The following is a 27,423-nucleotide window of genomic DNA, read 5'->3' on the forward strand; positions in this document are numbered from 1 at the left end:
TTTGGGTGGCCTGAGATCAAGGGCCTCAGCACGGTAACACTAATGCTGCTTAATGACGTCCTATAGCTAATGCTATCCACTCTACAGCTCAGAAAGCTCTGCTTTCTCCTGAGCCGCCGGCCAGGTCGGCCATGCTGTGCCAGCTCTGCACTGCCACTGCCCCAGCGGCCGCCTCTCACCCCAGCTGTGCTAAGCTGGCACTCAGCTCGTAGCCAGGTCACCTCTCTGTCACTGTCTTGGAGAAAAACCAGTTTCCTACAAAACACTGTTATTCACAGTGGAAGGAAATGCATTTTTAACCACCCAACACCTCTTTTGCAGAGAACAATCTGTCCGAGAGCACACACTGCCAGCAGACCCCTGTGTCCCACAGGCAGGGGACAAGCCCTGCATGACTGTGACCTAGAGGCAGGGGATACCCCAGCCCCACACTGTGGTGGGCTTGCAGCCACAGTGTTCCTTCACACGGTGCAAGTGTGGAAGTGGTCCTGCCAAGGGCCGGTGGTACGTACTAGGCCCGGCTTTGGTTCTTAACATGAGTAAAACGGAGCTGAGGCACTCGCCCTGCTGGGCAGGGTCTGTGCGGGTGGCAGGGCTCTTGCTGCTGGATTTCAGTCTGTCCCCAGGTCACTGCTGCAGACTCAGGGAGCAGGGTTCGGGGCAGCTTCTTTGTGGAAGAGCCATAAACTGATCAGAGAAGACTTTTATGAATTATTTACATAGATAGCACTGCTGTTCCTTGGCTGTATGGGAATGCCAGGAAGGGTAAATGGTGTTTCGAGCACTTGAAACGAGTGGCGTTTCTGGTGATTGCTCCAGGATGCTCCCACAGGCAGGCAGCAGTGTGGTGGGGCAAGCACAGGCAGAGGTGCAGGACCCTGGCTATGGGTTTCCCTGTGGGAATCGCTGCCTGAGTCTTGGCTGGGCAGTCTGGTGTAAGCCCAGGTTTCAGGACCCCTGCCTGCTGGCTGCGGCCCAGCACCAGCTGCCATGACCCTGGCGAGGGAGCAAGAACATCAGAGGCAGAGGGGTGCTGCCGTTCCCAGGGAGCACCATGCTGGTGTGTATGCCCCAGGGGCTATAAATACACCCGGCGCTTCACTGTCCTCCTGGTACCTCATGCAGAGGCACTGCTAGCATTTGTGACACCCACACTCAGCTGCCATGTAACTTGTGAGAGTCTCTGGGTATTTATATTTCTGCCAGCAGACACGGTTGGTTCAACCTCAGCAGTACCAAACAGCCCTGGCTCTCTCCCACCCGACCCTTGGGCAGGCAGGGCTGCGGGGCTGCCTGCAATGGGCAGCAGGGCTGGGATCCCACCGGGGCCAGTGGGGCTGTGCACTGGCTGCGCACAGCACTGCTGGCCATGATTTGGGGTAAAACCCAGGGGAATGTGTCACTTCTCCCAGTGGTCTCCAAGCACTGACCTGCTCCCAGCCCAATCTGCCTGAATTCAGTCCAAACCGTATCAGCAGCATTCCCAGCATCTCCCTCCCACTGCCATACAGGCGGGAGCCTGATGCTGGCAGCAGAAACCTGAGCTGCACAGTTTGAAAACCCCCATTTAATTCATTACTTATCTCTTCAGCCCTTTGCCTGTTGCCACGGGTTTGTCTTCTATTTTTTAATGCTGTAAGATAATTTAAAAGAAGTTTATAAACAAATATTCCCTAAATTCATGTGGTGCCTCACATCTGCCAGGGTGACAACAAACAGCATCTGCACACTTAGGCCAATGTTAAAGGAAGCCAGGAGCAAATGCACAATCAGTGCAAGTATTAAAATATGGTGTTTATACACTGTATGCTGCTCTTTATGTTAAATTTAACCAGCAAGAGCTGAGCTTTACAAACACCAATGCTTCTAGACTTGGTGAGTCTTTAAAGGCTTCTGTGCTGAGGCTGGAAGAGGCCATCAGGTCTTAGCAGGTGTTGGATGGGGAAGGGAACTTTGGAAAGGCATGAAACAGAGCTGTTTGTTGAAGATGGAATCCATTTGCTGATAAGAAAATAGCATTACAATTGAAGGGACATTACAGCAAAGCTAAAACATTTTCATGAAGTACAAATCAAAGCAAGAATGAGAAAAAAACCCTGGGGTAAATAAATAGTAATAAAAAATAAAATGAGGTAAATAAATCTTAAAATAAAGCAGATGAAATAAATGAAATACCAATATATTATATCCCATGTAGCTGCAGTTTGCACCCCAGTTGCTCCCTGCACCCCACACATGTATTTTCAGTTTGCAAGATCAAAGTATTTGACAGCAGCGGTCTGTGCCTCCCCTTGCAACGCTGGCCGAGGGCCTGTGGCCTTGGTGTGCGCGCCGGGGTACTGCCTCGCGTGGCTGCTGGCACGGGAGGAGGATGGCAGCAACTGTCCCCCGAAGCAGCCGTGGTGCTGTGGAGAGCCAGGATGCAGAGTCGGCAGGGGCACAGGTGCCAGCAGCTCGAGCTCTCCCAGCAGCTGCAGGGCGCTGTGGCCGTCCCACAGGGATAAAGAGGGGAGCAGAATGAAACTGCCCTGTCTGAGGCTAGGGCAGCTGCAGGCAGTGAAACAAGTCAATGGCTTGAAAACAGAGGTTGACATAAAATCTGAAATGCCTACACTGTCTGGTGAGGATAAAAAAGGGGGTTAAATAATTATTTTTAAGACATTATGCTGTTTGGGAAGGAAGAGTCACTCTGCATCCTGCAACGAAATCAAATCAATGTGCAGGAGCCATTGCCAATTAGGAAAAAAGAAAAATTCTGTACAGACAGGTGTAGCTTTTGATCTGTACAGACCAGGCGATGCACTGCAGGCTGTCAGGTTAGTTGCACAGGCTGTGGGGTGATAGCATGAGTAAATACCCACAGCCGAGAGGGAGCTGCTGAGGAAAAGGGAGAGGGGACCTGGGAGCAGGTGCCCCTCCAGCCGAACACGGGGTCAGCCCCCTGCCAGCTGCAGCTCGCCCACCCGCAGATGTGCTGGCCCCTAGCACCCGAGAGGACAAAGCATCATTCATTTACTCACTCCTTTTGATTCTCAGTTGATCCACCTGGTTCTTCCCAAGATTTTAAATTCTGTATGTTTTGCAAACCTTTTGTTATCTGTTTTTAAGTCCATATCACTGCCTGAAGAATCACCTGGAAGCATGAATTAACTGCAATAATACAAAAGGCAGAAAAAGCGTTTCATAATTTTATTGGAGCAGTTTCAAAGTGAGGTTGCTAGGTACAGTGCCAGTAACTCTGTGGCTGCAGTTCTGCTGCCACTAAAAATAGTTACAACTTCAAAAGCCATGCCTAACAGTAAATGTACATGCAAACAACCTCATGCTTTATTAAAAAACGAAATCTTTTTATTCGTTAAAATTATAGACAACTAAGGGGAGGGTTTTTTACTACTATTTAATTAAAGCAGTTACATAACCTGAGCTTAAATACCAAGTAGCACTCTCTCTGCAGATATTGCAGTCAAATTTCACTAGTATTTGCACAAAAATTGAACTTACTCAACAAGATTAAAATCACAGTACAATAGAAAAATAAACATTTTCATGTATATCCTTGAAACACACTGCAATTCACAGCCACAAAATAAGTGGTGGTTTTAATTCACAAGTTGTATGTCTTCAAAGTATTTCAAATTATTGTGCCAGTACAGTTAGGCTCCAGAAATACTATTCCCTAGTAGATTCTGATTCAGCGCAGAGCATCTGAGGTTAGAAATAATACAGCAAATGTAAGCGGGGTGAAACCGTCCTAGTCAAGCAGCTGTAGCTGTGGGTTCCTCTGTTGTTGGGTTTTGTTGTTTTAAAGTTAAGGGCTTTTAGTGTCTGTCTAAACCAGCTTCCACCCGAGGACCAGCACTCCCCCGCAGCTCCCCTGGTCCCAGCCCTGCTGTGCAGCTGGCCCTCGTTGGACACAGCTGCGCAGGGGCTTGGCATGCATGTTCCATAGGCAAAGCAAACCTCAAGCCTATAGCCTCCTTCAAAAAGTTTACCACAGGTGAAGACTAACCACTGCAGGAAAGAAATACGAATGTGCAAACTTGAAAAATAACAAGCTTATCACAGAAATAAGTAATACCTGTGTTAAGACATATGACTGCATTAATGTTTTTGTTCTGGACCAATCTAAAGACAAAAACTAGTAATGAGGAAGGAAAAAAAAGCATCCCAGAAAGGCAATTAGCAGGTTTTGTGTGTCCTGGCAGCCCTGGGTGCATTTACCTGCTGCAGCCCTGACTTTCCAGGCAGGGCTTTCTGTGGGCGGTGATGGGGAAGCACAGCCCCCTCCCACCCACACCCTGCCCCAGCCCTGGGCACAGAACTAGCGCAACGGGTGCTCCAGCCGGACAGAGCCCCACAGCTGCCAGGGCTCCTGCTGCTCGGCCGGGCACCCTGCGCCTCCTCCTTCCTCAGCGAAGAAGAGGAGGCCAGGCTGAAGAAAACTTGGCCCGACCCCTCTTTGGGCTCACACGGTGTCCAGTTTCCATGCTACAGAAACAAACCTTCAGCATCTGTCCTCAAGCGTGACCAGGAGGGCAGCGGGATGTTCTGTGGCAGTCACTCATGAGCCACCAAAATGGCCCACAGTCACCGAAACAGCCCACAGCCACCTCCTGCGGGGTTCTGGGGAGCTCGGCTGGCAGGCGGTGTACCCAGGCATCCAGTGCGAGCTTCTGCTGGAAGCATGGTCAGGCTGATGGTTCTCTTCACCTGCTCATTTTTTCATTAAGTTGGTGTCATTTGAACCGGATTAAAACAAAAAATCCATGGTGCTGTATTATGAAAATGCACAAACTGACAGCAGATCATGCGTAGGTTTCATACTGATTTCATCTTGCATTAAAGAGTTAATGGGCATAAATGAGAAAAAAAATAACACTGTGAGCTGGAGGAAGCAAAATATAGCTAATTAATAATAATTTGTTTCAGCATTGACCATTGTAGACTCTTTTGGCAAAACTTAAGCTCTTAAATAGCTATTTACTTCAAACCTTTTGGTGTCTTCACTGAATGGTTTGTAGTTATTAAAAGATTCCCAAATATGCCCAGAGGAAGAATAGGTTGGAAGCATGACCATGAAATCATAAAATGTTTAATCTCATTTGCTAGTTGAAGGCTAATACAGCACAACAAGGGAAGGTGGAACTTTTAGATTGTCCTCCTGTAGTGAGACAATGAGCTGAAGCTCATTCCTAAGAAACATGACCCATCATCACCATTGATTATTAATTAGCAGCCCAAAGGCTGCAGCTGAGATTGCGTTCTCTTTGCATATTGATCAGAAAGAAACTCCAGCCAAGCAGCTTAGGGAAGGGAAGCTCTGCCCATCACAGAGATTAATGGATAAACACAGGGATCACCTTGGGCCTCAGGTTGGTGTACTGTCTTCCACAAACATATAGCAAGGCTAAGTGCCCAAAGGCAAATATTTAACAGCAGACTTGCCAGGCTCCCCAGGAGCTCCTGGCTCCAGCCATCGCACTGCCTGGAGAAGCACTGCTTGGGTTCTGTCCCAGTGGCGTCCAGTCCCCCCTGTCCAACCAGCTTCCTCGCTGCTGGGATGGCCCGACAGACAGGATTCTGTCACCTTGCAGGTAAAAAGTAATCGTGTGGGAGGACATAGGAATTCAGTGTGATTTTGCAGTGGTTTTGACTACCCCACGTCAAACATAGCAATGCTTAAAAAAAAAGAGCAGGAACTCCACATGACATTGTGAGGCTCAGCTTCAAGTTCCAGCTGGATTCAGAGGCGGCTGAGACATCTCAGTACATGTACAGCAAGGAGTCACGTCACAGCAGGACGCGGTTTGAGGTGTTAGCTCTGCAGGTCAGAGGATCTGAAAGATGGGAGAATAAACTGTGTGTAAAATGTGTTTAATGATCCTTCTCGGCGTTCGGTGGGAGGCTCCTGTAGCTTCCGTGAGGCGAAGATGCCAAGCACAGATGCCTGCTGTGGCTGATCATCAGTAGAAGTGATCTTCATTAAATCAAGTATCAGAACAGACCTCAGTAACGAATTGGATGAATCATCTGGCCAATTGCACAGTTCTCTTTGTCGAGGCAAGATGAAACAGAGAGCTTTCAGCGGGTTCACGAGGAAAGCACGAAAGCCTTGCAGGTGTTCAAGCCCCGGAAGACCGTGGGGAAGACCATGTACGAGAGGCCCGGCTGCTGGGAGCTGCCGAAGGTGGTGGCCCTGGCAGGTGCCTCCCCGGGGCGCAGGGCTCCTGCCACATGCCCAGCCTGCTGGAGCTGCGCCCATCCGCGCGTGTTGTACTTGGATTTCACAAGCACCGTCACAGTCAGCCAACTGTGCCATATTAAAGAGACACATTGCAAAAAGACTGTAAGTAACTACATAAGGACCAACCTGGGTGTGCAGTTTCACATTCTGCTATGCCTGTTTAGGATCTTTTTTCAGACACGAATTAGTGGAACATTTTATTTCCTAACTGAAAGAGAGAAACAGATCACGAAACACTGGGAAATGAATACGATTTTAAACCTACAGAAGCAGATTCTGAGAATATCCTATTTTTATGCTCTCCCTCCATTTAATTCATCTGCCATTCCAAAAAAGACATGCCTCAAATGAATGAAGTCTCAAATAATCACATAATAGGAGAAGTCATTTATTGTGAATCAGGCTTATTCTCTGGTGATATAAATAGGCTGTGCTCTTCCACAGTCTTTCTCTGTAGGGATTAATTAGCAATTGACCCTTGGTTGGGATTTCTTCACTACCTCCATATTTTTCATCTTATAGAACTAAATGAGATCTCAACATTGCTTTAAGAAGCCTTACTTCCTAAGCAGTAGTCTAATTTATCTCTAGGCTATAAATCAGTAGTTTAATTTATCACTGGGTTACATATCAACAGTGAATAGCCAGGGTAGAACTGAGTTTATTATAAAAATGATCTGTTAGAAGACACAGTATTACAGTGATTGAAACATGCTGTTAAATTTTCCATTAATGCCCAATTCTGAATAAGAACACAGAGAACCACACTTTACATACTTTACATTTAGTTTTCTAATAAATAAGTTCAATAAATAGGGATTTTGCAGATTAAGAAGCTGTACGTGTGAACAGAAGCTGCTTCACAATGTTGTCAAAAAATAACTAGAGCTATCCTTGTTGGTTACCAATCACTGGAAATGAGTAAAATATAAATATTTTACTCCTACTATGAAGACTGGAGGAACAAAGATCTATTAAAAATCACCCTCAGGATTACATAGAACGTAAGTTTGTACACTGAATTTATAATTTAGAGCATGCTTTCATACCATTTTTTGCACACAATATTTTCAAATACATTTCTTAAAAATATGAGAAATGAGTAAGACTGCCCATGTAAGCTTTCATCTGCTCTGATCACTAGCTCTTGTGTTACACAATATTGCAGTTTGGCTAATTTTGGATCACCTATTCCACATTTGGAGAAGATATATAACAAAGGGCTGGATTTAGTCTGTAGTATATTGCGACATCTTGTTAATACATTAGTTTATTTGTCACAGTAAAAAAAAACTAATTCCCCCCAATTAGTGTGTGTATGTGTGTGTATATAATATAATCCATCTATATTACCCATTTTAATAATTATTTTCTTGGGAAACAACTCTGCGTTATCACTAAAGATTGCCAGGAATAGAAATATTCTTGTACCAAATGAAAATGCAGGTAACTCGAGCAACTGTAGTTTTTACTTGTCTGAAAGGTTAAGTTGTTTTCAGCACACACATTTCTCATGTTTTACCCGTAAAGAACTCCAGCAAGGCTCCCAACACCAGCAGTCGGGTGTTTGCACTGCGGCAAGATGTTGGTCAGCCTTTGGGAAGGGCGGCTCACCCCTGGCTCTGCAGGGCTCACGCAGGCGCTCCCCAAGTGAGCCCAGTCCGTGCTCAGCCCTGTCCCACAGTTCCTCTGGCTGGCAACATGCCGGTTTTCCTCAGCAGGATCGGACCGTCAGTTGCTCAGAACCAAATCACCTCCACACGCATTTGCACGCTGACATCCATTCACAAAATGCACCACTACGTGTGCATGTGCAAAAGAGGCACCTGCTTGCACCGGCTCCTAGAGAGACCTGCTTATCTGTCTGCCAGTGGCTGAGGTGTCAGTTCACCTGGAAGCCAATCTGCCTTTAAGGGGGGGTCCAGATTTTTCATGAACCACCATCGTAATCTGAAAGCACAATCATGCACACATCAGTAAGCCTCCCTTTTGTGAAATACCAGCACTCAAAGAAGACTGAATCATAAATGCTACCGAACTATCAAATAATCATCAACACTAGAAGTAGATGAAGAAATAATAAAACTGTAAAGGTGAGACAACTGCATCGTGACTTTGATTTAAATACATGTTTACAATGGCAAGTGAGCAAAAGGCTAGGTATGTGGACTGAGCCTCAGAAGAGAAGACACTGCTCTTTCTTATTTTTATTTCCTGTTTTTGAAGAGAGGCTGATGGAGAACATTTCTGAACGTGGGAGACTAAGTCATTAAAACAGAAGCACTTGGATTGCTTTCCTCCTTCAGGGGATTTACTTCATTTTACTTTATCTGACACAAGTCAGAAAGAAATGAGAATGTTGTAAGGAGAAGGAAAGCTGAATTTTGACATGTTATTCTCCATTAAAATTCTTCCACTGACTTTGTTAAGCTTTTTCTAAGATCAGAAAATGAGGCTTTACCTAAACCGAATTTGAGAGGCTGGTAGATTTTCCTCACACACTTGTAGCACTACAGTGTCCTACTGTCTCAAAGTGGATATTTTCAAACCGTTCCCAAATCTTCTGCTTTTGTTCACAAACTGGTATCTCCATTCTGTTTATACTCTGATAAAATATTGAGAGTCATTTCCTCGCTTTTGGACTGCACGTTGTGTTCACTTCTTCTGGACGATTTCCTGGTAGCCCTGGAAAGCCGCCTTCGAAAGGTGTCACCTGCCAGAAAGTAAAGAATAGGGTCGACGCAGCTGTTAAGGCTGGCCAGACCCCTCGTCACTTGGTAAGTGGCATAAACCTTATCATTGAAGGCACACATTTGTGGAGTCTGAAAATCCACTCTGGCTCTTAGATTTAAGGTCTTCATCACATGGAAGGGAAGATAAGACACAGCAAAGACTGTCAACACAATAATAACCAGGTAAATCGACTTTCTCCTGAGAGGAGAATTGTCCAAATCTTTGTAAATCAAAGCTTTCACAATGAGCCCATAGCAACCAAGAATCAGTATGAAAGGGATGCAGAACATAAACACCGTGGTGCACATGCTGTAAACGAAGTAACTTCTCAGGTAATCATCAGCTGTTGTGTCATAGCACGTCGTGGTTTTATTTTTTCTTATCCCTGTTCCCGAGTAGAAGAGTATTGGAGAAATCACAGCCACCACAATGACCCAGACCAGGGTGCTGATGTACACTGCGTTCTTCTTCTTCAGCCTCCCCAGCGACTTCAAGGGGTGCACCACTCCCGTGTACCTGTGCACGCTTATGCATGTTAGAAACAAAATACTGCCGTACAGGTTCACGTGGAAGATGAACCTCTGCAGCTTGCACATGATATCTCCGAAGATCCAGTCTGTTTTATTGAAGTAGTAAAAGATGAGGGCGGGCAGAGTCAAGACATACAAGAAATCAGCCAGCGCCAAGTTGAACATGTAAACCGAGATGCCGCTCCAAGGCCTCATGTGGAAGACAAACATCCAGATGGCCACACTGTTGCCCAAAAACCCAGTGATGAAGACCAGAATGTAGACGGTGGGCAGGTAATAGAACTGGAAGCCAGTTTTGGTCAGGGAACACTTGGTGGTGGTGTTTCCTGCAGACCAGCTGCTGCTGGATAACAGGTTGGGCTCAGTTCCATTCAAAGCAGCAGAGAAGAGGACTTCAGTCATGATCCTTCCACAGCAGTCACATAGGTCCGAGGTGAAGCAACAAGACCCTACAGGAACGGGAGCGCATCTAGAAAGGCAAAGGAGCAAAGGAAACCTGACTGGAAGGTAAAGGCTGCCCTGCTTTTTTCTGCAGGGGGGTTCCGAGCGGGTGTGCTCGGCCGAGCGCCCCCCACCGCGCAGGCCGGCCTAGCGCCGGGCACGGCGGGGACACCGGAGCGCCGTGCCGTGCCGTGCCGTGCCGTGCCGGCGGCGGCAGCGACAGCGGGCTGGCCCGGCCCTGGGACGCGCCGGCGGGGAGCGGGCGATGGCCGCGAAAGGACAGTGGGGGCGGCCACGCTGCCCGCGCCCCCCAAGCGAGCGCCGCCGTCCCGGCCGCCTCCGCCCCGTCCCAAAGCCGCCGCCGGCCGCCGGCCCGCCCGCTCCCCCTGCCCGCCCGGCTCCCGCCCGCTCCCCCAGCCCGTCGGCTCGCCCCAGGTGCCCCCAGCCCGCCCGGCCCCCCGAAGCCCCCCCAGCCCGCCCGGCGCCGCTCCCCGCGCCGCCGCGCCCCGGCCTGGCCCCGAGGAGTGGCGGGGCCGCCCGCACCTGCCTCCCGCGGCGCCCTCCTCAGCCCGCGCTCGGCTCCCCTCGCCGCCGCCAGCGTCCGCCCGGCGGGGAGCGGCGTCCCGCCCGCAGCTGCCGCGGCCGGGCCGGCTCCCATCGCCGGGCAGGGCAGGGCAGGGCAGGGCAGGGCGGCCGGGGGCAGCGGCTCTAGGGTGCGGGGCGCCCCTCCATGGCGGCGCCGCCGCCGCGGGGAGAGCGGCCGCAGCCCCTGTGCCGCGGGAGGCAGTGCGCCGGCCCCGGGCGGACTGCGGGCGGGCGGGACGAGGCGCCGACTCGGCCCAGGGGCGCGCCGCCCGCCCCCCGCACCGCCCTCGCAGGCGGGCGGCGCTCCGCGCTCCCCGCTCCCCTCTCCCCGCTCCCCGCCGCGGCACGGGGCGGCCGGCCGGCGCTGCGGGCGCTGCGTGACCCGCGGCCGGTGCCCCCCCCGCCCAGCCGGGGCGCGGAGCCCGGGGGCCCGGCGGCGGCGCGTGGCCCGCGGGGGCTCCCCCTCCCAGGGGTCGGGCAGCGGCGCGGCCAGCCCGCGGGCAGAGCCCCCCGGCGGTCCGCGGCGACGTGGGGGTCCGCGCCGGGCCGGCAGCGGGAGGGTGCGGGTGCGTCCCCGCCGCCCGGGCCCGGCGGCAAGGCAGGCGTTAACTGCTGAGTGGAACAGCTGAGCAGGAACATGCTCAACTGACCTCTAATTAAGCGCTATACATTTGGCACTTGAGTCAGAATACGATTATTATTTATTGTCTCAGCAAAACACAATCTGCCGGCCCCAGCCACTTCTTCCTCTTCACGTTCTAGCTCAGATGTGTGGCGAGCGAGGCGTGAGCTAGTCATAGCTGCTCGCAGCTAAAAGCCGTGTTCTAGACGGAGGATTATTAGTACTTCATGAATATGTATTCATGTCTCAAACTTTTGAGTCTGTCTAAATTATAAAACTACTTTGTTGGGAAAGCTTAATTGGGAAATCAGCTGCATATTGTACCCCCGTTTGAATATGCAAGTGGATGCAGGTGGAGTTGCCAGCCCGGAGTCTCTTTTGGGGCAAGTTACACAGGCCTACAGCCTTGAAGCAATGCCTTAAGTTTTGTAAATATAGTACCTTTTCTTCTTATATATTGGGGGGGTGGGGGGGGGTGGGGAGTGGGGGTGTCCACCTTTTTGTATTCATCCACAAACTGCATATTCACTACTTTGAAGATCCTTTTAATTCTATTACAAATTGAAGGTGAAGAGAAAGGAAAGCGAAAAATGAGGCAAGAACAGCAACACCTGTAAAATCTGTGTTGTAGAGCAAGACGGGTTTACAAAGCTATTCGGTGGTGCCCTCTAGGATTTTAAAGTGCTGGCAAAAACGAGTCCTTAGCCTTGGTATTCCCGCAAGAGAAACCACCCAACCCACAGACCAGACCTGCAACGGGTGCAGTGTAACAGTACCAAGCCCACCACGCTGGTTTGTGAAAAAGCCACCTTGCTCCCCAGAGCATCAGCTGCATGGCCCCGACCAGAGTTCATTTTAATAAGGGGCTTGGAGTATTGTGTAAAAATAAACACACACCCACACACCCCTCCCCCACCCCACCCCCCCCCAACCCCCCACCCCCCTGAACCAAAGCGATGCTATTAGCATAGTAGAAGCTTTTTAGTTTATCTTTCCCTTTGTAATTGTTATTTCATTAGTGATTTTTCTTGGTCCCATTGCTAACATGTAGCTTCTCTTGGCAGCTTCCTTGAATTGAACAAATTTTGAGTCATACTGAAGCAGGGTGAGATAGCATCGGTAAATACGCACTGTGAACTACAGTCTGTTTTCCTCGGTTAACCGGTTAACTAAGTGCAGTAAATCCAAACCACGGAGACAAAAGGTCAGAGCAGTAATTCAGGGTGCCCGCAGCTGGCCGGCAAAGGAGGCATTTCATGGGAGCTGTGCTCGTGCCTGAGACAGGCGTAGATGCAGGCAGCAGCGTCTGGCATGGGACCAGGCCACGGGGACCCTGCCCTGCTGCCAGCGGGTGCCGGCAGCGCGAGTGTGAGCGGGAGCTGGTGGGAGGACGCGGCTGCATGTGCCAGCTTCGCCCAGCACCCGTGGCAGTGTTCATGCCGTCCTCAGGGTTAACACAGACATGGCATTCACTGGGACAGGAGGGACAACACCTGATCCAGCATGAAGCCGTGGCTGCATGGAGTGGTGACACCTCCTATGGCGTAAAGTTCCTGTAGGACCAATATGCATATTTCAGGGATGAACACAAATGTATAAATATCTGACAGCAGAAGTGAATCTGTACCAAATCCCACTTCCTTCAGCAGCGATACTGTTGATCCGCTGCTAAAGGCTCCAAGCTCAGATTTATAATCTGGTCTGAGAGACTTCAATTTATTTAGTCTTCTGTGCCAAGGCAGGAATTTCCAAGATACCCGACATTTCTGTCACTTTTTTCTGAGTGTCATCTCATTTTCCAATTGCGTTATGGACCGGTGGGCACCCGAAGCGGACACTTTGGTTGTGATGGTGCTGCTCACATTGATTACAAGCCTCAAGCTGCCTCCCTGCCCCATCAGTTTCTGATGGTACCCTCCAGGGTGTAACATCACACCTGCGCATTGCCTCCTGGCTCCTCCTGGGTGAAAGCCTCCACCATCAGAAGATTAGGTGCTACCACACACTGCAAACAGTAGCATCTTTCCAGAACAACACTTGCCTTGTCTCACAGGAGCGGGAAAGAACTGTTTCCCTTTTTTAAATGCATATTTTCTAAATCACTGGCATTCTTGCTTCCTTTTTTATTCCTGCCTCACATACCTTACTTCATCCAGGCTTTCCTTTTCTATACCCCAGTTACTGTGACTGCTCAGTATTTCATCCTTTGCCTAGCCTAGCAAACCTCATCTGTTGTGTCTGCCTACACTGCTTTTCCCCTCTTGCTGCAATGTGGGGTCAGCCAGGCTCTGCCAATGGAGGGCAAAGGTGTGTGAATGGCAGGGACCCTCACTCCTCACCTGCTTCAGTGGCACTTTGGACCTGCCAAGGAAACCGCCTGTCTGCTGCAGCTGGACCCATGCAGCCTGTGCTGTATAAGCAGCTACATCCCTGCTGCTTCATCGGCTGCCTGCCTCTCAGAACCGCCCTTCTGAGCCTGCTGGTACTGGAAATGGAAATCTCACATACTGGTTTTAACAGTCTGCACATTCTGACTGCAGTGCTTCAGCTGCAAAAGGTCCAAGTGCTTACAGGAGTAAAGAATAAGGCATATTTTTTAGTAGCCATAGCGTTACATGCCTTCATACACAGCCAGCAAATTAGTGTCTTCCTGCTTGTATCACTGCTCTGTTCTTATTTTGGACCACAACCATAAAGCATGTTGCATTAACACCTTTTCCTCCATAGCTCTAGCATATGCCTTGTAGCTGAATAGGTTTTCTGACTGGTATAGCTGAAACTCAGTTCCTTCCAGCTTTGCCTCTTAATGCACTTTCTGCAAAATCTGGGATTTTATACCACTGATTTCCATTAAGCTGAATGTTTTGTTCTGTTAACAGCTGATTTAACTCAAATGGATGATATATCCCTAATGAGAAAAGAAAGCATGCTCGACAGCAAATGGAAATTCCCAGTCAGTCCAATTAGTGCTGAACTATCACAGTATGTGGGTGTGCAAAGGGAACGGTCTGGACATATATCCAGCTGTTTCTACCTGTTGGCTGTGGTTATCAGAAGACTTAGATGCAGATTTCAATATTTCAGAGTGTGCTGGCATGAACGATGGGCCCAAACCAGGTGCAGACTGAGTGGAAAGGACCTCCATAAATGATCATCGTAATGCCTGCTCATAGTGAGGGTAAATATATATGTATATATATGTGCGCACATGCACACACATATGTAAGGCACTCTGTGTCTCACTCGGGAGTGCTGCTGGAAGGGGTGGGTTATCGTAGAACTAGGAGGGTGAGCTCCTTCCTCCTGCCAGATGTCTTATCTGCTGCAAAAATGCCTATTTCACATTTTCCCTGAACTGGCTTGTGACCCCCCTATTGGCTTCTGGTGACCTTCATTCCCCTTTTCATTAGGAAACTCTTTAGGTCAAACAATGCTTTACCACACTGAGTTTTCTTTCTCCAGTCTCTGCAATTTCATATCTTCCTTTCTCATTTGTCACAGATGATGGCGTCTCCTCCCAGCACCCTTTATATACGATGCAGACTTTCCACAGTGAGTCTGAAATATTAATTTATTTGATTATAAAATGCTACTGCCTGTAGTATTTAAAATACTACAACTCTGAAGCTGTAAGAGGTCCCTCAGCTGGACTTCCAGTGGCCATCTGCACACAGGTGAGAACTGGAGAAATTCTGGTTTAAAGGACTTGAGCAAACACATGTTTGTACAAAAAAAAAAGGCAAAGCTTATCCTTGTCTATCTGAAAATACTTAAAAATAGAAAGCAGACAGACCGTTAGCAATGGCTATTTACCCCAGTTTTTGTTTCCTCCCAACCTTAGTTCCACATGCTGAAAATGCCCAGGTTTGTCCCTGACTTGTGAGTAAATCTATTCAAGAAACATGAGGGTGAGCAGACAGGTATGTGGAAAGTTGCTTTTTTTGCGATAAGCAATTTCTGTTACCTTTCTGCAAGAACTTGTGGCCCTTAGCAGTGGGGACAGAAGGCTCAACGCTGGCAAAGAAACAATGTGCAAGGCAAAGAGGTCCATAACAGCTAAAAGAAAACCAGGAAGGCATGTAAAAGCTCCCACAAGAGATGCCCAGTGTTTCCTTTTCCCCCTCGTGAAGGGCTGGCAGGGCAGGTTTCTGGTCTGCAGTTCTGCACAAGCCCCAGGGATCCTGCTGCACAGGGCAGCGCAGGAGGTGCTTGGCTGTAGGCAGGAGCGCAGGTGTCAGGGAAGGGGCGAGGCGGGCAGTGGAGGCACAGGGAGCAGGAGACCCCAACCCCAGCCTTGGCACACCACAGCACTGCAGCCAGCCTGGCACGGCATGGGTCCTGCTTACTGCTCCAAGCCTCAGCTGTCTCTGTCTTTCCTCTGAAAACAAACCGGGGAAACGACAGTTCAAGAGCTGGTAACAAGAATCAGATGTGTCTGTGGCAGATAGGACATGTGCTGCTGGTTGGAAGCAAGTCTTAACTGAGTTCCCAGCCTGCTCACAAAAACTGCCAGCAGGATATGTGCCCAAATCTCCACTGGTGCTTCTGCCAGCAAAGTCTCTGCTTCGCCACTGCTTTGCCCTCCTGTGCCTGCCGTCCCTGTGGAGCAGAGGTTGCCGTCCCTATTGCTGTTCTTGGAGACTGTCACCCTGTTGTTTGGGGGGGGTGACATAACCCTGCTGTGTTATAGCCCTCAAGGAGATACCACTGCTGCCTGCTGCTAAGGCACGGGGGGCAGCTCTCCCCCAGCCCCGGTGCCAGAGGAGCATGTGCCTGTGTGCATTTTTATGTCTGAGCTGACATTTTGCCGTCTTGAAAACAAAAGCTGTTCATGGGCTAATTAAATAGATCTGCACACAGCATAATGTAAGCCCCAAGGAGCAACAGAGTCCCAATAGGATGTGAACTTTGGAAGACAGATTGACACGGTATTGTGTATGCAAAAGATTACAAATTTATAATCAATAGTGGGTAATGTGGTGAGTAGCTAGCGCGGGAATTCAGGGTGCTTGGTCCGTGAGGCCCTGGTAAATATCCGACTGTCACATAGTCCCATAGGGACAAATGCTATACATCTTTTGCTCTCCCTCTTTGCCTTTATTAATATTACAAACCAACAAGAATAATGTAACTGCTATTTTGGAGTGCCTTCTGTATTTCAGTATATGCAAATAGTTTCTGATCAGCACTGCTGCTGCGATGCCCCTGTGATACAATGCAGCAATAAATAGAGTTAACAGAGGTGACTTAGTGATCCTTGTGGAGCAACTACACTTCTGGTGCCTAAAGATAATGCAAAATACTGGAAAACTTGTTCTAATTACAATATGGAGCATCTTGCCTCCTTCCTATATTGCCATTTTAAATTGAAATTATTGTTCTCAGTAGAAAAGATCTTTTGTTCAGCTACCAGCCAGGAAAGACAGTTCTACTGAGAAGGTTTAATAGTGCGTTAATACTCACATTACAGTTTCCTCAAATGGCCAGGAGGACAAACAAGCAGGAAACAGTGAAGATCGCATACCAAGGGAGACAAAATGAAGTATTTCAATTAAGTACTTGCTACCTAATGCATTGAGGGACACAAATGCAGCACTCCCTCTGAGGTGCTATAACCAAAGCATCCTACAGGCGTGTCTCAGCAGGGCACAGGGACAGATGTTCCCATTGCCACATGGCTGCCCAGCTGGCTGGCAGGGAAGCCTTGGGGGTGGCAGCAGGGCCCCGCAGGTTAGCGATCCCAGCAGGGACCTTGTCTGAGGTGATGGAAATAGGTGTGAGAGCCACGTTTCCTTGGAACAGCTCTTCAGAAGCTGGGAGTTTTGCCCATCTCCTCACCTCCTGGGTAGGTTTCAGGTCTTTCTTGCCTCTGGTAGGTCCATATAGCTTACAGGTACGGTTAGGTACCCGTACTGACAGCAAGAATTCAGTTATCAGCATAGCAGGCATGTTCTTCAGGCTGCAGAGATGGGAGCAAAGCCCTTGTTTTTCTCTGGTTTGGCAGCAGCAAACCCCTGCTCCCTGAGCATCGGTGATGTCTCTTCAAGGGCATCCCTGGCTGGGGCCGAGGCGAGTGGTGTGTTTGCTGGAAAACACACTAGTGCTGCTGGATGATCGGTGCTGGCAGCAACAATTTACCGTCTGTGTAAGGAGGTGTCCTGGCGATGACCCTGAGCTGTAATAACACACGGGGACCCCCCGGGATGCTGGAGCTGGCCCACAGACATGCAGGGGCTGGCTCTGCCTTGCTCCATGCCTGTGGCCTCTGCTGGGATTGCTGTGCAGGTGTGGGGAGGGATGAATCCCTGGATCCCAGACTCCACCCAAGGCAAGGACTTGGAAGAGGTGGCCCTGCGTCCGCTGGCTGGGGCAGGATGGCAAGGGCTGCTTCCCTGGCCAGTTCCAGATGTGCAAAGGGTGCCTAGCAGATGTTCTCAGAGGAATTGGATCTCGGCCACTTTGCATGTTCACACGGCATCAGCTTCAGGTGCTGGCTTCAAGTGTGCACCTGGACCCTGCCTTCATGCCGGTTTGCAGGGGGAAATTATTTGCCTGCAGTTTGCAAAGCTCAGCAGGCTGCTGCGGGGGCAGTGCTGCTGTGGGCACAGCCAGGGGCAGCGTCCAGTCTGGGAACAGGGGAAGTCAAATATTATTCAGAAAATACCTGCGAGTGCATCACCATCAAATCATGTCAATGGTAAATATCATCTGCTAATGTTAGAATAATCTGCTAATTAGAAAATATGGTAATATCAGATTTTCAGTTAAATTTCCCTTTTGGTATTTCCTTATTAAACATGTTTAAATGGAGGCAAAATCATTTCTTGATATTTTAATATAGTGTTTGATCAGGTGATCTGTTCGATTAAAATACGTTTTGTCAATACTAAGGATATAGAAAAGCTAAAATCAGACAGTGTTTTCAGGCGTTAAACTTTTCTACTGTCTATGAAACACTGGAAAGAAGATGTTAAAACTGATCTGGAACAATTCTTTAAAAGCTAAGATCAAGAAGACAGAAAATAGTAATGTAATAGCAGGTGAAAGCCTGGCATATTGCTTTCCTATGGACTGGAGGTAGCAACAACCACAATTTGAAAGTTGGGGAGGTGACCTCTTGCTGCTGTTAGCAAAAGCCCTTCTTACCAAAGCCCTTCTGAGCTTCTGTCCTTCACTTTTCTTTATTCTTTACCCACATTTTCCTTCCCCATCACTTCTACATGAGTTGATCTAGATAAAAGGAGGAACACGCCATATACCCACGCATGGTATTATATTTCCTGCAGAAATCTCACCCTGTGCTATTATTCTGATGGAGCTGAAGTGGGTGACTCATCACTTCCCATACAGTGGCATCTCGCCTGCTGTGGTGCTGAGCACCCGTGCCAGAGGCTCTCACCAGCCGTGGTGGCTGATGAGGAGCTGCTGGGCTGCTGCACCAGTGGGCTGGGGCCAGTGCTGGCTGTGCCCCTTCCCCGCGAAGGCTGTGCCCAAGGGCAAGCGTCCTCCCTGCAGCAAGCAGTTGCGCTGGGCTTGTCCAATCACTCCGGGAGCTGTAACGATTGTCTTGCTCTCAATGGAACTAATGCCCGTTCCTTGCTGGAAAATACACAACTTCTGAATTCTGTTGGATTGTTATTTCTGCGTGGATAAAAATAAACACCCATGTACCCTTTTGCTTTGCTGTAGAGCAGCATTTACATGCTTATGCATTTGAGCACTGACATACAGAATATCTAACCCTAGAACTGCATTTTCAGAGGCTGTTAGCGTAACGATGTTATTCGCCAGGTCCCTACTAATGGCACAGGCTCTCTTTGCTGTGGGCCATGCTACAGTCTGGCTGTATTTCAGCTGCTCTTGATTTGAGGGTCAAAAGCTACCAATAATGACCAGTCAACAGTTCTTCTAATGGATCCTAAGGATCTACTTCAGCACCGGTTTTACAACAAGAATAAGTAAGGTGCAACTCCTGGCCAAGTCTCACTGCTGCTGCTGAAACCCAAGTGGCCTTGGGCAGTGGCAATGCCCTTCTGCCCTACCTGCGGGCACCAGCCCTGCCTGTCCCTTCCTCCCATCAGCTTGCCATTTTGGAAAATGCTGTCCTTCACATTCCTGCCCAAAGGGTTTAATCTCGGGAAGGAAGGGCCTCAAAAATACCAGTGATGGAAACAGAAACTAAATTGCTCAGTTTAGTGCTGCCGCATAATGAATCCTGGATTTTTAGCTGTCCTGATGCCAATACTCTATTTTATTTTATTTCGGGAATATCTGGAAATATGGTAATGACGAAGAAGTGACAGGAGTTCAAGCTAAGTATTTTAAGTCCTTTTTTTTTTTTTGGATTCTTTTCTGTGGGTTTGGAGCTAATCAGGGTAGGAGCACCATGAGCAATACGTCTGCACTGGCACCTCTGCGGCCAGGCCCTTTCATTCCTTCTCCAGCTACTGTTCCCATTCTCATTATCCTGCAGCTCTTTCTCTCTCCCAGCTGCTCTGGCCTCCTTTCCCCCAGAGCTGTTCATCCCTGGGAGCTGCTGCGTGGGTCACAGTCACCTCTCATTACCAGGATGCTCTCAGCTGGTTTCTGCCTTGCCACTGGGCTGAAACCAAGCAAGGTGAACATTTTCCTGGCCACATCTCAGAGCACCCAGGCATCTATCAGCAAACTGTACCTCAGGGAAACTTCAGTATGCTTTTGACAACTCAAGGTAAAATCTGACAGCTCACACTGACAATTAGGAAGGAAGTGATGCTATGGAATGAACACAGAGATACATCAGTACCTGAAATAAAAAAGCCTAATGAAAAGCTAACCAGGTAGTACAAAGAAACACCAGCTCAGCTCTTACTGGAAACAAATGCCTTGGCACTGATTACTAAGGCCATTTCTAATACAATGTGCAGTTGCTGAAGCAACAGCTTCAGTTTGAGCTGCAGAAGGTGAAGCAGTGCAGTCCTGGTGGGAAGGGGCACTGCTGCAGGGACCACTGTCCCCAAGCCCCCACCTCCCTTATTTAAATTCCAAATACAAAGAGACTCACGTGGTTTGTATCTGAGTCATTATAAACCAAATACAATAGGCATGTTGAATGTAAAAAAACCCATAAACCCTATAAATATAAATCTAGTCAGGCATGTAGAACGAAGTTAGTCCATGCCGCAGGTGACGTGTATGGGGACACAAGGCAGAAAGGCACTCCAGGAAGCAGACCACAGCCCAGGGTTGGAGGGAAGTCCTGGCTTAGCCAGACAAGTTTCCACTTGCCCTCAGGAAACCAAGTACCAGTTCCAGACCAGCTGATGCATGTTCTGATGACTCTGCTGGGTGCCTTTACATACTGCATCGGTGCCTGGAGCGTTACAGGTCAGCTGTGACTGTTGTCCCTGCAAATGGCTCATCCCCATCAGGACCTCCCTATTTTCAACATATCACATGAGGATCAGGTCTCTTATTATATCTATTTGAACCCCCATTCTTTATGTCCCTGATTTTGTCTTCTGTTTCATACCAAACAAGCCACTTTTCTGATGTTGTACCACCCACTGTGTGCAGCCATTTTGCATGTCAGTTCTTTCCAGATGCCCACCTGGGTGGGAACTGAGTGGTGCCTGCACTGCCCAGCTGCTGTTCACTCTCCTGGACATCCACCACCACCACCCCCCACCACCCCCGAAAAAGCTAAATTCTTCCCTGGAGTGTGTCCAGTGAGACCATCACTACTTCAAGGGTAAATTTAGCCAAAAGTCATCCCAGCACCCACTGTCCTCCATGCTGGGCAGGTCTGTCCCCATGGGTCATAGCCCTGTGCCAGGCAGGGACCCTCCCAGCCTTGTTGCAGGCGAGCAAAACCAGGCGCTGGCCATGGAGAGCTCCTGGGAGATGGAGGTAAGCTAGGCATGGAGCCGTCCAAACCACGAACGCTCCCCTGAAATGGCAAGCAGCATAGACCCTCTTTCCCCTCAGGTGAATTTTAGGCTCTTTCACCCTTTTGGTATTTCGCTTCTTTGCCTAGAAATCAGATCAGCTCACCCAGGCCATGCTGCACCCCCCAACAGCTGGTAGCACCTGGAACCCTGGCAATGGCAGGACCCTTTGCACCCTGCCACAGCAGTGGGACCCTCTGCTTGCTGCGCCCCGGCAAGGCCAGTGGCTGCTGCCTGCTGCAGGCACATCTTACCCTGCTGCCTTTCAGCCTTTGGTTGCACCACGCTAATGCTTTCCATCCCCTTAATGATTGTTTATTGAGCTCTTAAGGGATTAACCTTTGGCTTTTAAAATTGGAGCTTCAGCAGCTTATTTCAGGAGCCTAGTCTAAAAATATACTGGAAAAAAAGATCACTAGCACAGATAATCTTTTTTATAATCTCTAGAATTTATCTAAAAGAAGTCATTGTTAAGGAAAATTACCTCTGTTAATGTTCAAACATAAGTGAGTATGGCTGTTGTTGTATGAACCTTTTAAAGCTATTAATGATTCATTTTAATGTCTTGTATTTAATGGGGGGCAGGGTCAGCACTGACTGAAAACCGTAGCAAACTTGTGTGAGGAAAGGCAAAAAGCTCTCTCTGAGTTTGACTTCTAATATACGTAAAATCAAGAGCAATTACAAATGGGCACAGGTAGAAAAGCCATACTCCCAGAACTGCAGAGACGTCTCGGTACGGATCAGTACCAGAACATGCTGCTCTTTAACACGAGGTTTCTTAGGGAAACTTGCCCTTCCTGCAGAGACGGGCGTTATGGGCATCCAGAGCCTCACTGGCTCGGCTTAGGCACCCCAGACTGCACAGCACTGCCAACCTTCTCCTTTCTGTACCCTGCCCTTTAAGAAATTGCATCACCACACAACATAATAAAATTTTAAATCTTGATCTGTCACAATTGTAAATGTTAAGGAAAGGGAAGGTTCCCTATGACTCTGCACAGTTTTATAGGAACAACCAAGATGTGACTGTAAGCCATAAATACGAATTGCTTCAGACTTGGAGTACCCCATTACTACTGCACAAGCACAGAGTGATTTACTGAAATCCCAATGTCTGAAGAGGAAACGCCAGTGAGATGTGTCTGGTGGTCATTCCCTTTCCATGAGAGACCTTGGGCATTGCTACTGGCTGGCTTTCCCCTTATCTCTACATGAGGAGGGATAGGAGGGAAGAATTCTTTCAGCCTGAGTCACTGAAAAACAAAAAATTACAGTAGGAGACAGAGAGAGGTCAGTGATTAAAACAGCAGTCTTTGCAGTAGATTTGTGTAGCCCTGGTACAGAGACAACCAAGTAGTAGCTTACCCTACAAAACCTGCCGCCGTCCCCAAGGCACGTCTGGGCACAGCTCTGCCCTGCGCCCCGCTGTCCCCTTGGCGGACCCCCCTACACCTGACAGTTTGGTTCCAGACCACAGACTGGGGGTTGGGGTTGCCCTGTGCTGGCTAGAAAACTGATGGGCAAGTTGTACAAGAATTAAGTTCTAATTTAGAAAAAAAAAAATAAAAATGGCCATGGCAAGGAGGAGCAGGGAGCGACACCTAAAAAAAGCCAGAAGGTGTAAATTTGCTACTGTGAGCCCCAGCAGCAAGGCAGCCTGCCCACCCCTCCTGCCCGCCCCCCTGCCCACCCTGGGGCTGGCTCTGCCACCTCACCCCTGGTCCAGCACTCCCCTTTGAACGGCCCAGGGCAGAACGCTGGCTCTGGTCAGCCCAGATGTGTTTGAGGGTGGGAGGAATATAAAGACTGGGCTTTCCTTCTCCAGCATGTTAAAAACAACCCCTGGAGACTTAGGGGGCTCCTGTTCTCTGGTGGCATGGTACCAGCAAAGCCCCCTCTGGGCATAAAGACCCCCCCGAAGCGCTTGGTTTGTAAGCCCACCTGTACCCCTGGTGTCAGCCACGCTGTGCAGCGCAGCACAGGTACGCATGGCCTGCCCCAGAGCCAGGGCTCCCTGCAGCAGCCCTCCCAGGGACAGGGACATGCTGCAGGGTTGTCCCAGCCCCGTCTCCAGGGGTGCCAGTGTTGGCTGCCCAGGCAGGAGGCAGAGCTACGGACAAGCTCGCTCAGGGCGCAGCCCAGCTTTGGCAGGTGGTTTGAACAGATGCTGAGTGATGAGGGAGCTCTCGAGGAAAGGGGAGCAGGACTTTGTCTCCCGCTGTGTTTGCACTGTGCCCGGTAGGATGGCACACTCCGTGATGTCTTAATGGAAATAAATACATCCCGGTACAGGTGCTAATGAGGCTTCATCTGTTTGGCTAAGGCAGCTGCCGCAGGAGCCCTGCCAAATCCCCTTGGTCCCAGCTGCAGCAGAGAAAACAGCAGCCAGGGCAAAGGCTTAGCGCTTCTGTAACGTAATGAGAGAAGAGGGATCATCCTGCCGAGCTCACCGGACAAATAATGAGATTGAATCTCTGAAGTTATGGTTTGGTGGTTAAGTGAACAGGGGTAATTCTATGTAAACTGACAGGTCTAATTACTGGATGTATTTCTAGAAAAAAAAACACCACAAAACGGTGTGCAGGTGTCCAGCAGCCTGCTGCAGAGCCACGGCTGTTTGAGGGGTGCTCCAGCACCAGCAGCCCCGAGCCCCTTTGCCCTGAGGCTGCCTGCGTGCAGTGTGAGGGTGCAGGCAGGTGTCACACACCACCGCCCCCTGGGTAATGGGGTGTCCTTGCAGACACACCTTGCGGCAGCAGCATGAGGAACATACCAAGCATCCCCTGCCTTCAGGTGTGGCACCCCGGCGCCAGCCCAGCGAGCTGCCCCCAGCCCGCTGAGCGGCTGCGCCGGCATCCGCGAGGGTGGCAGGGGGGCGGCACTCAGCAGGACGGTGGGCACTGCCCCTGTGCCGCTGGCCTGCGCCCCGAGCACGCGAGAGCAGAGGGATGAACGGGCGGCACGGCTCCCTTCGCCCCCTGTCCCCATGCACAAACACCGTCTACGACACAGATACCAGATGATCCCAATTTTAAGAACAGGAGTTTCTCTTTCATGAGAAAATAGTCCGTCTGGCCAACATTGTTGAGAAGGTAAAGGGGGTGAGAAAAAAGGCCAGATATGAAGACTTCCTTCACACCGCCCAGGAGATGAGTAGAAAGCATAAGAACGGCTTCTTACAGCCCTCTCGCCGGCAGCTTTTCACTGCCAGCCCTGGCCAAGCAATCGCCATGTGGGAGGGCAGGCGGCAGCACACACCGCTTGGCATGGGCACCCCCCGGCAGGAGCCTTTGCCAGCCAGGACTCACGTTAGCTGCTTCACCCAGACAGCTGCTGGAGTGGAGCGCTGCCACCCACCCACCCTGTGCACCCACCCAACCACCCCACACCCATGGCTCTCTCACCAGCTCTCCCCATCTGCACATCCGCAGGTACCATGTGGACTTGGTCCCAGACCTACATAGTTAAACTTAATCTCTTCTCTGTGCTTTTCTCTAGTGGATAAAAAATAACTTTTTAGTAATTTTTTTTTTTAGCACTGGTTAATATTAAAGTGCATCTCCTTAGGGGTTGTTTAAAAAAAAAGCATAGCCTTTTGAAAGGGGGAATGCTGAACTGCACCAAACTACATAATTTAATTTATATTATTTTGTTTAAATTAATGCTGGGTTTTAAAATGCTGTTTAAAATCAGGACAAAGAAATCACTGGCAATGTTAACTGTGCCACTTAGAGTAAATAGGCTTTTGCAGAGAAATGTAAAAATAAATATGCTGCTCTTCTAGCGGCCCTGCCGATCATTTCATAATGAAAGCAGGCAGGCAGATAAATTTCCTTTCAATGAAAACATGCAGAAAAATGACAGGCTCATGGTTATTTACTTTAGGTTTTGAAATGAAATTACGGCAATTATTTTGCTTTTCAGAACACAAAATGCAGAATTAATAGAATTCACGGAAGATGAATATTCAATTATCCTGGTTTAGGGTGGGTTTTTTTGTGGCTGGTGCTGAAGCAACAAACAAACATTCCTTGGGAGCTCTGCCTCCAGCTCTGCACAGCCCCTCGAGGGCTGGGGCTGGGCGATGCCGGCTGCTCTGGATGCTCCCTGGCAGCACCCATGGGCCAGAGCACCCTTCCCCTTACCGCAGCTGGGTGCCAGCAGGGGAAAGGGCCAAGCAGAGGCTGTGGGGAGCGGGCAGCGCTGGGTGGGCAGCACTTGGAGGGGGACGGGCAGCGCGCGGTGGGGCTTGCCCAGCTGCTGGGGGCAGCAGAGCCCTCCGTGGCTTGTCTGCAAAAGGTTGTGGACAAACAGTTGAAAAATTTGTAATTAGAACCCACTCCAGTTCACAGAGGGGTTTTCCCAGGAATGACGGACCACAGAGTACATGGCTGGTGTGACCTGTAGTCCATAAACAGCCTGAAGTTTTTTAGATGAGGGATTTAGATGGTGGGGCCTGGAGTATGGATTCATGTGCTCCATGTGGGCTCAACTCCAAGTCATTTTTATTGTCCTGCTTCAACACTGCCACAAGTGATCCTGCTCATTAAAGTCACCAGCTGAAGGAAGCTACCAGCCAAGTTACTGACTCTCAGATGGTGCTGACCCTCGGTACGAGGAAGCGGGATCGCTGCCTGCGGGTAAATGTCCACGTGCATGCCAGGTGACGTTGTTTCTGCCTTGCAAACTCACCCCGACCGAATAACGTGCATTTGCATTCCACAAACCGAGGCTTCAGAACTCATAGCTTAAAATAACCAGAACTAATTAAGATTAAAAACTACCTCTCCAACCAGGTTTCCAGCACACAGCGGAGCCCCTGGGCTCAGGGACAGCTGCCCCGTCTCCGTGCATGAGGACAGGACCGCCACCCCCAGTGTCAACGCCAGGAAAAGCTGATGAGCCCGAAGTCTGGCTTTGACTGTCGTCTGGACCTAACGATGGGAAGTGCCACTTGTGGAGTCCTGACCCTGACCCTGCACAGGGCCACCAGCTCTGCCCTAGACCCTGGAGCAGGACCAAAGAGTCCTACCTGCCCTGCCCCATGGGATGCTCTGGCTGCAGCCCCGCAGCACCTCCAGTTACGGAGCGTTAAGGTCAAGACTTATTTTTCCAGCTCACAACTATACATTAGAAAACACACAGGTAAAGACTTTTGAAACTGTTTTTCTTCTCGTAATGGCAAGGTCACTTTTGTTTTGTTTTTGAAAGCAACAAACTACCATATAGCAGTTACTAAAAGAAATGGATGGGGGAAAATGAATGTTGAAACATGAGATGATTCAAAACTGGCTTATTCTAGTGCTTGCGAGGAAGCAGGTCCTTCAGCAGCGGTGTCCGTGAGTAGCCCACCCGTGTTTTGTCCCTGAGGCCACAGAGGCCTTTGACACTCCTTGCACATCCAGACATCGTGGGAAGCAAGTAGGGAGCCATGCAACGAAAGGGAAGGTCTGCAGGCTACAGCTTCCGAGCCTGGTCCGTACCAGAGCCAGGAAAACAGCTTTCCTGCAGAAAACAAACCTATGGAAGCGTGCTTCTGTCCTGAAGCTGTGCCCGTAGGTGTGACACGGTGCAGATGCTCTGGGGACCATTCCCTCGCCCCAGGAGGTCCTTCCTCTCCTTGCCGCCTGTCCCAGCTGCCGCGGCGCGCACCGCTCCGTGACACTCCTCCTGCATGAGCATGGCATTTCTGTGCGGTGGCTTAAATCTCCCAAAGGAGACAAGGCAAATCCATAATGTCGCCACCACCACCTTTGAGTCCCACCCGGCACAGCCTTTCTGCTGCCCTTCAAACCAGTTGGCCACTGCCAAAGTTCTGTGGGCACCTCTGCTGGGGGGGACACCCCAGAGCCACCTCCCAGTCCCGTGGGGATCTGGTCTGGGGCTGGTTCTGCCAGTTCCGCAGCATAAATCTAAACCGTTACAGAAAATTTCCTCTTATTTCCCTTTTCTAAAGTATTTAAGGTTCACGCAGCCTCACAGAAGGAGGCATTAGAAGAGCACAAGCTAACAGGTTTACAGCTTCACGTTTAAATTTGAAAACGTGTTTTCTAAACTGATGGCTGTATATTTTCAGACCTTTCCAAAGCACTTGTTTTTCTTTGTATAGCTTCTGCTTCATTATTCTAATCTAATAAAACCATAGCTAAGGCTGAGAGCCGACTCTTTCTGGCTAATGACAGACTTTGATTTGTTTGTACTTCTTGTTATAGATTTTTCCTAATTACAAGCATTTTTCAGAGGCAGTTGAAAAAATAAACGAGCAGCTGGTTTGAATGTGCAACATATTATTGTATTTCCTAGAGCTGTGGAAAAAGTATTACATTCACAGTAGGATGG

The 27,423-nt window shown here is 49.4% G+C and overlaps 2 protein-coding genes across 3 annotated transcripts in view; one reads left to right on the forward strand and one right to left on the reverse strand.

Annotated features, from left to right (window-relative positions):
- The window catches only part of LOC129737070 (nascent polypeptide-associated complex subunit alpha, muscle-specific form-like), a 77,801-nt gene extending 50,536 nt beyond the window's left edge, over positions 1 to 27,265 (forward strand). Inside the window, exon 3 of the mRNA XM_055723869.1 lies at positions 25,881 to 27,265. The gene's annotated coding sequence lies outside the window, so the exon portion shown is untranslated. The remainder of the gene's footprint in view (positions 1 to 25,880) is intronic.
- P2RY1 (purinergic receptor P2Y1) lies at positions 6,888 to 10,761 on the reverse strand. 2 transcript variants are annotated; one of them, XR_008734495.1, is made up of 3 exons: positions 10,492 to 10,761; positions 8,706 to 9,976; positions 6,888 to 8,194 (listed from the first exon to the last, which is right to left on the reverse strand). XR_008734495.1 is itself a non-coding variant. In XM_055723940.1 (2 exons), exon 2 carries the CDS (start codon positions 9,907 to 9,909, stop codon positions 8,818 to 8,820), a length of 1,092 nt encoding a protein of 363 aa, XP_055579915.1. In that variant the 5' UTR covers positions 9,910 to 9,976; positions 10,492 to 10,761; the 3' UTR covers positions 6,888 to 8,817. The 2 variants fall into 2 exon arrangements, 1 of the variants encoding a protein (XP_055579915.1); XM_055723940.1 differs by having other exon boundaries at positions 6,888 to 9,976.
- Positions 27,266 to 27,423: the final 158 nt, after the last annotated feature.

The sequence above is a fragment of the Falco cherrug genome, chromosome 11 (assembly GCF_023634085.1).
Source record: "Falco cherrug isolate bFalChe1 chromosome 11, bFalChe1.pri, whole genome shotgun sequence".
Lineage (NCBI taxonomy): Eukaryota > Metazoa > Chordata > Aves > Falconiformes > Falconidae > Falco > Falco cherrug.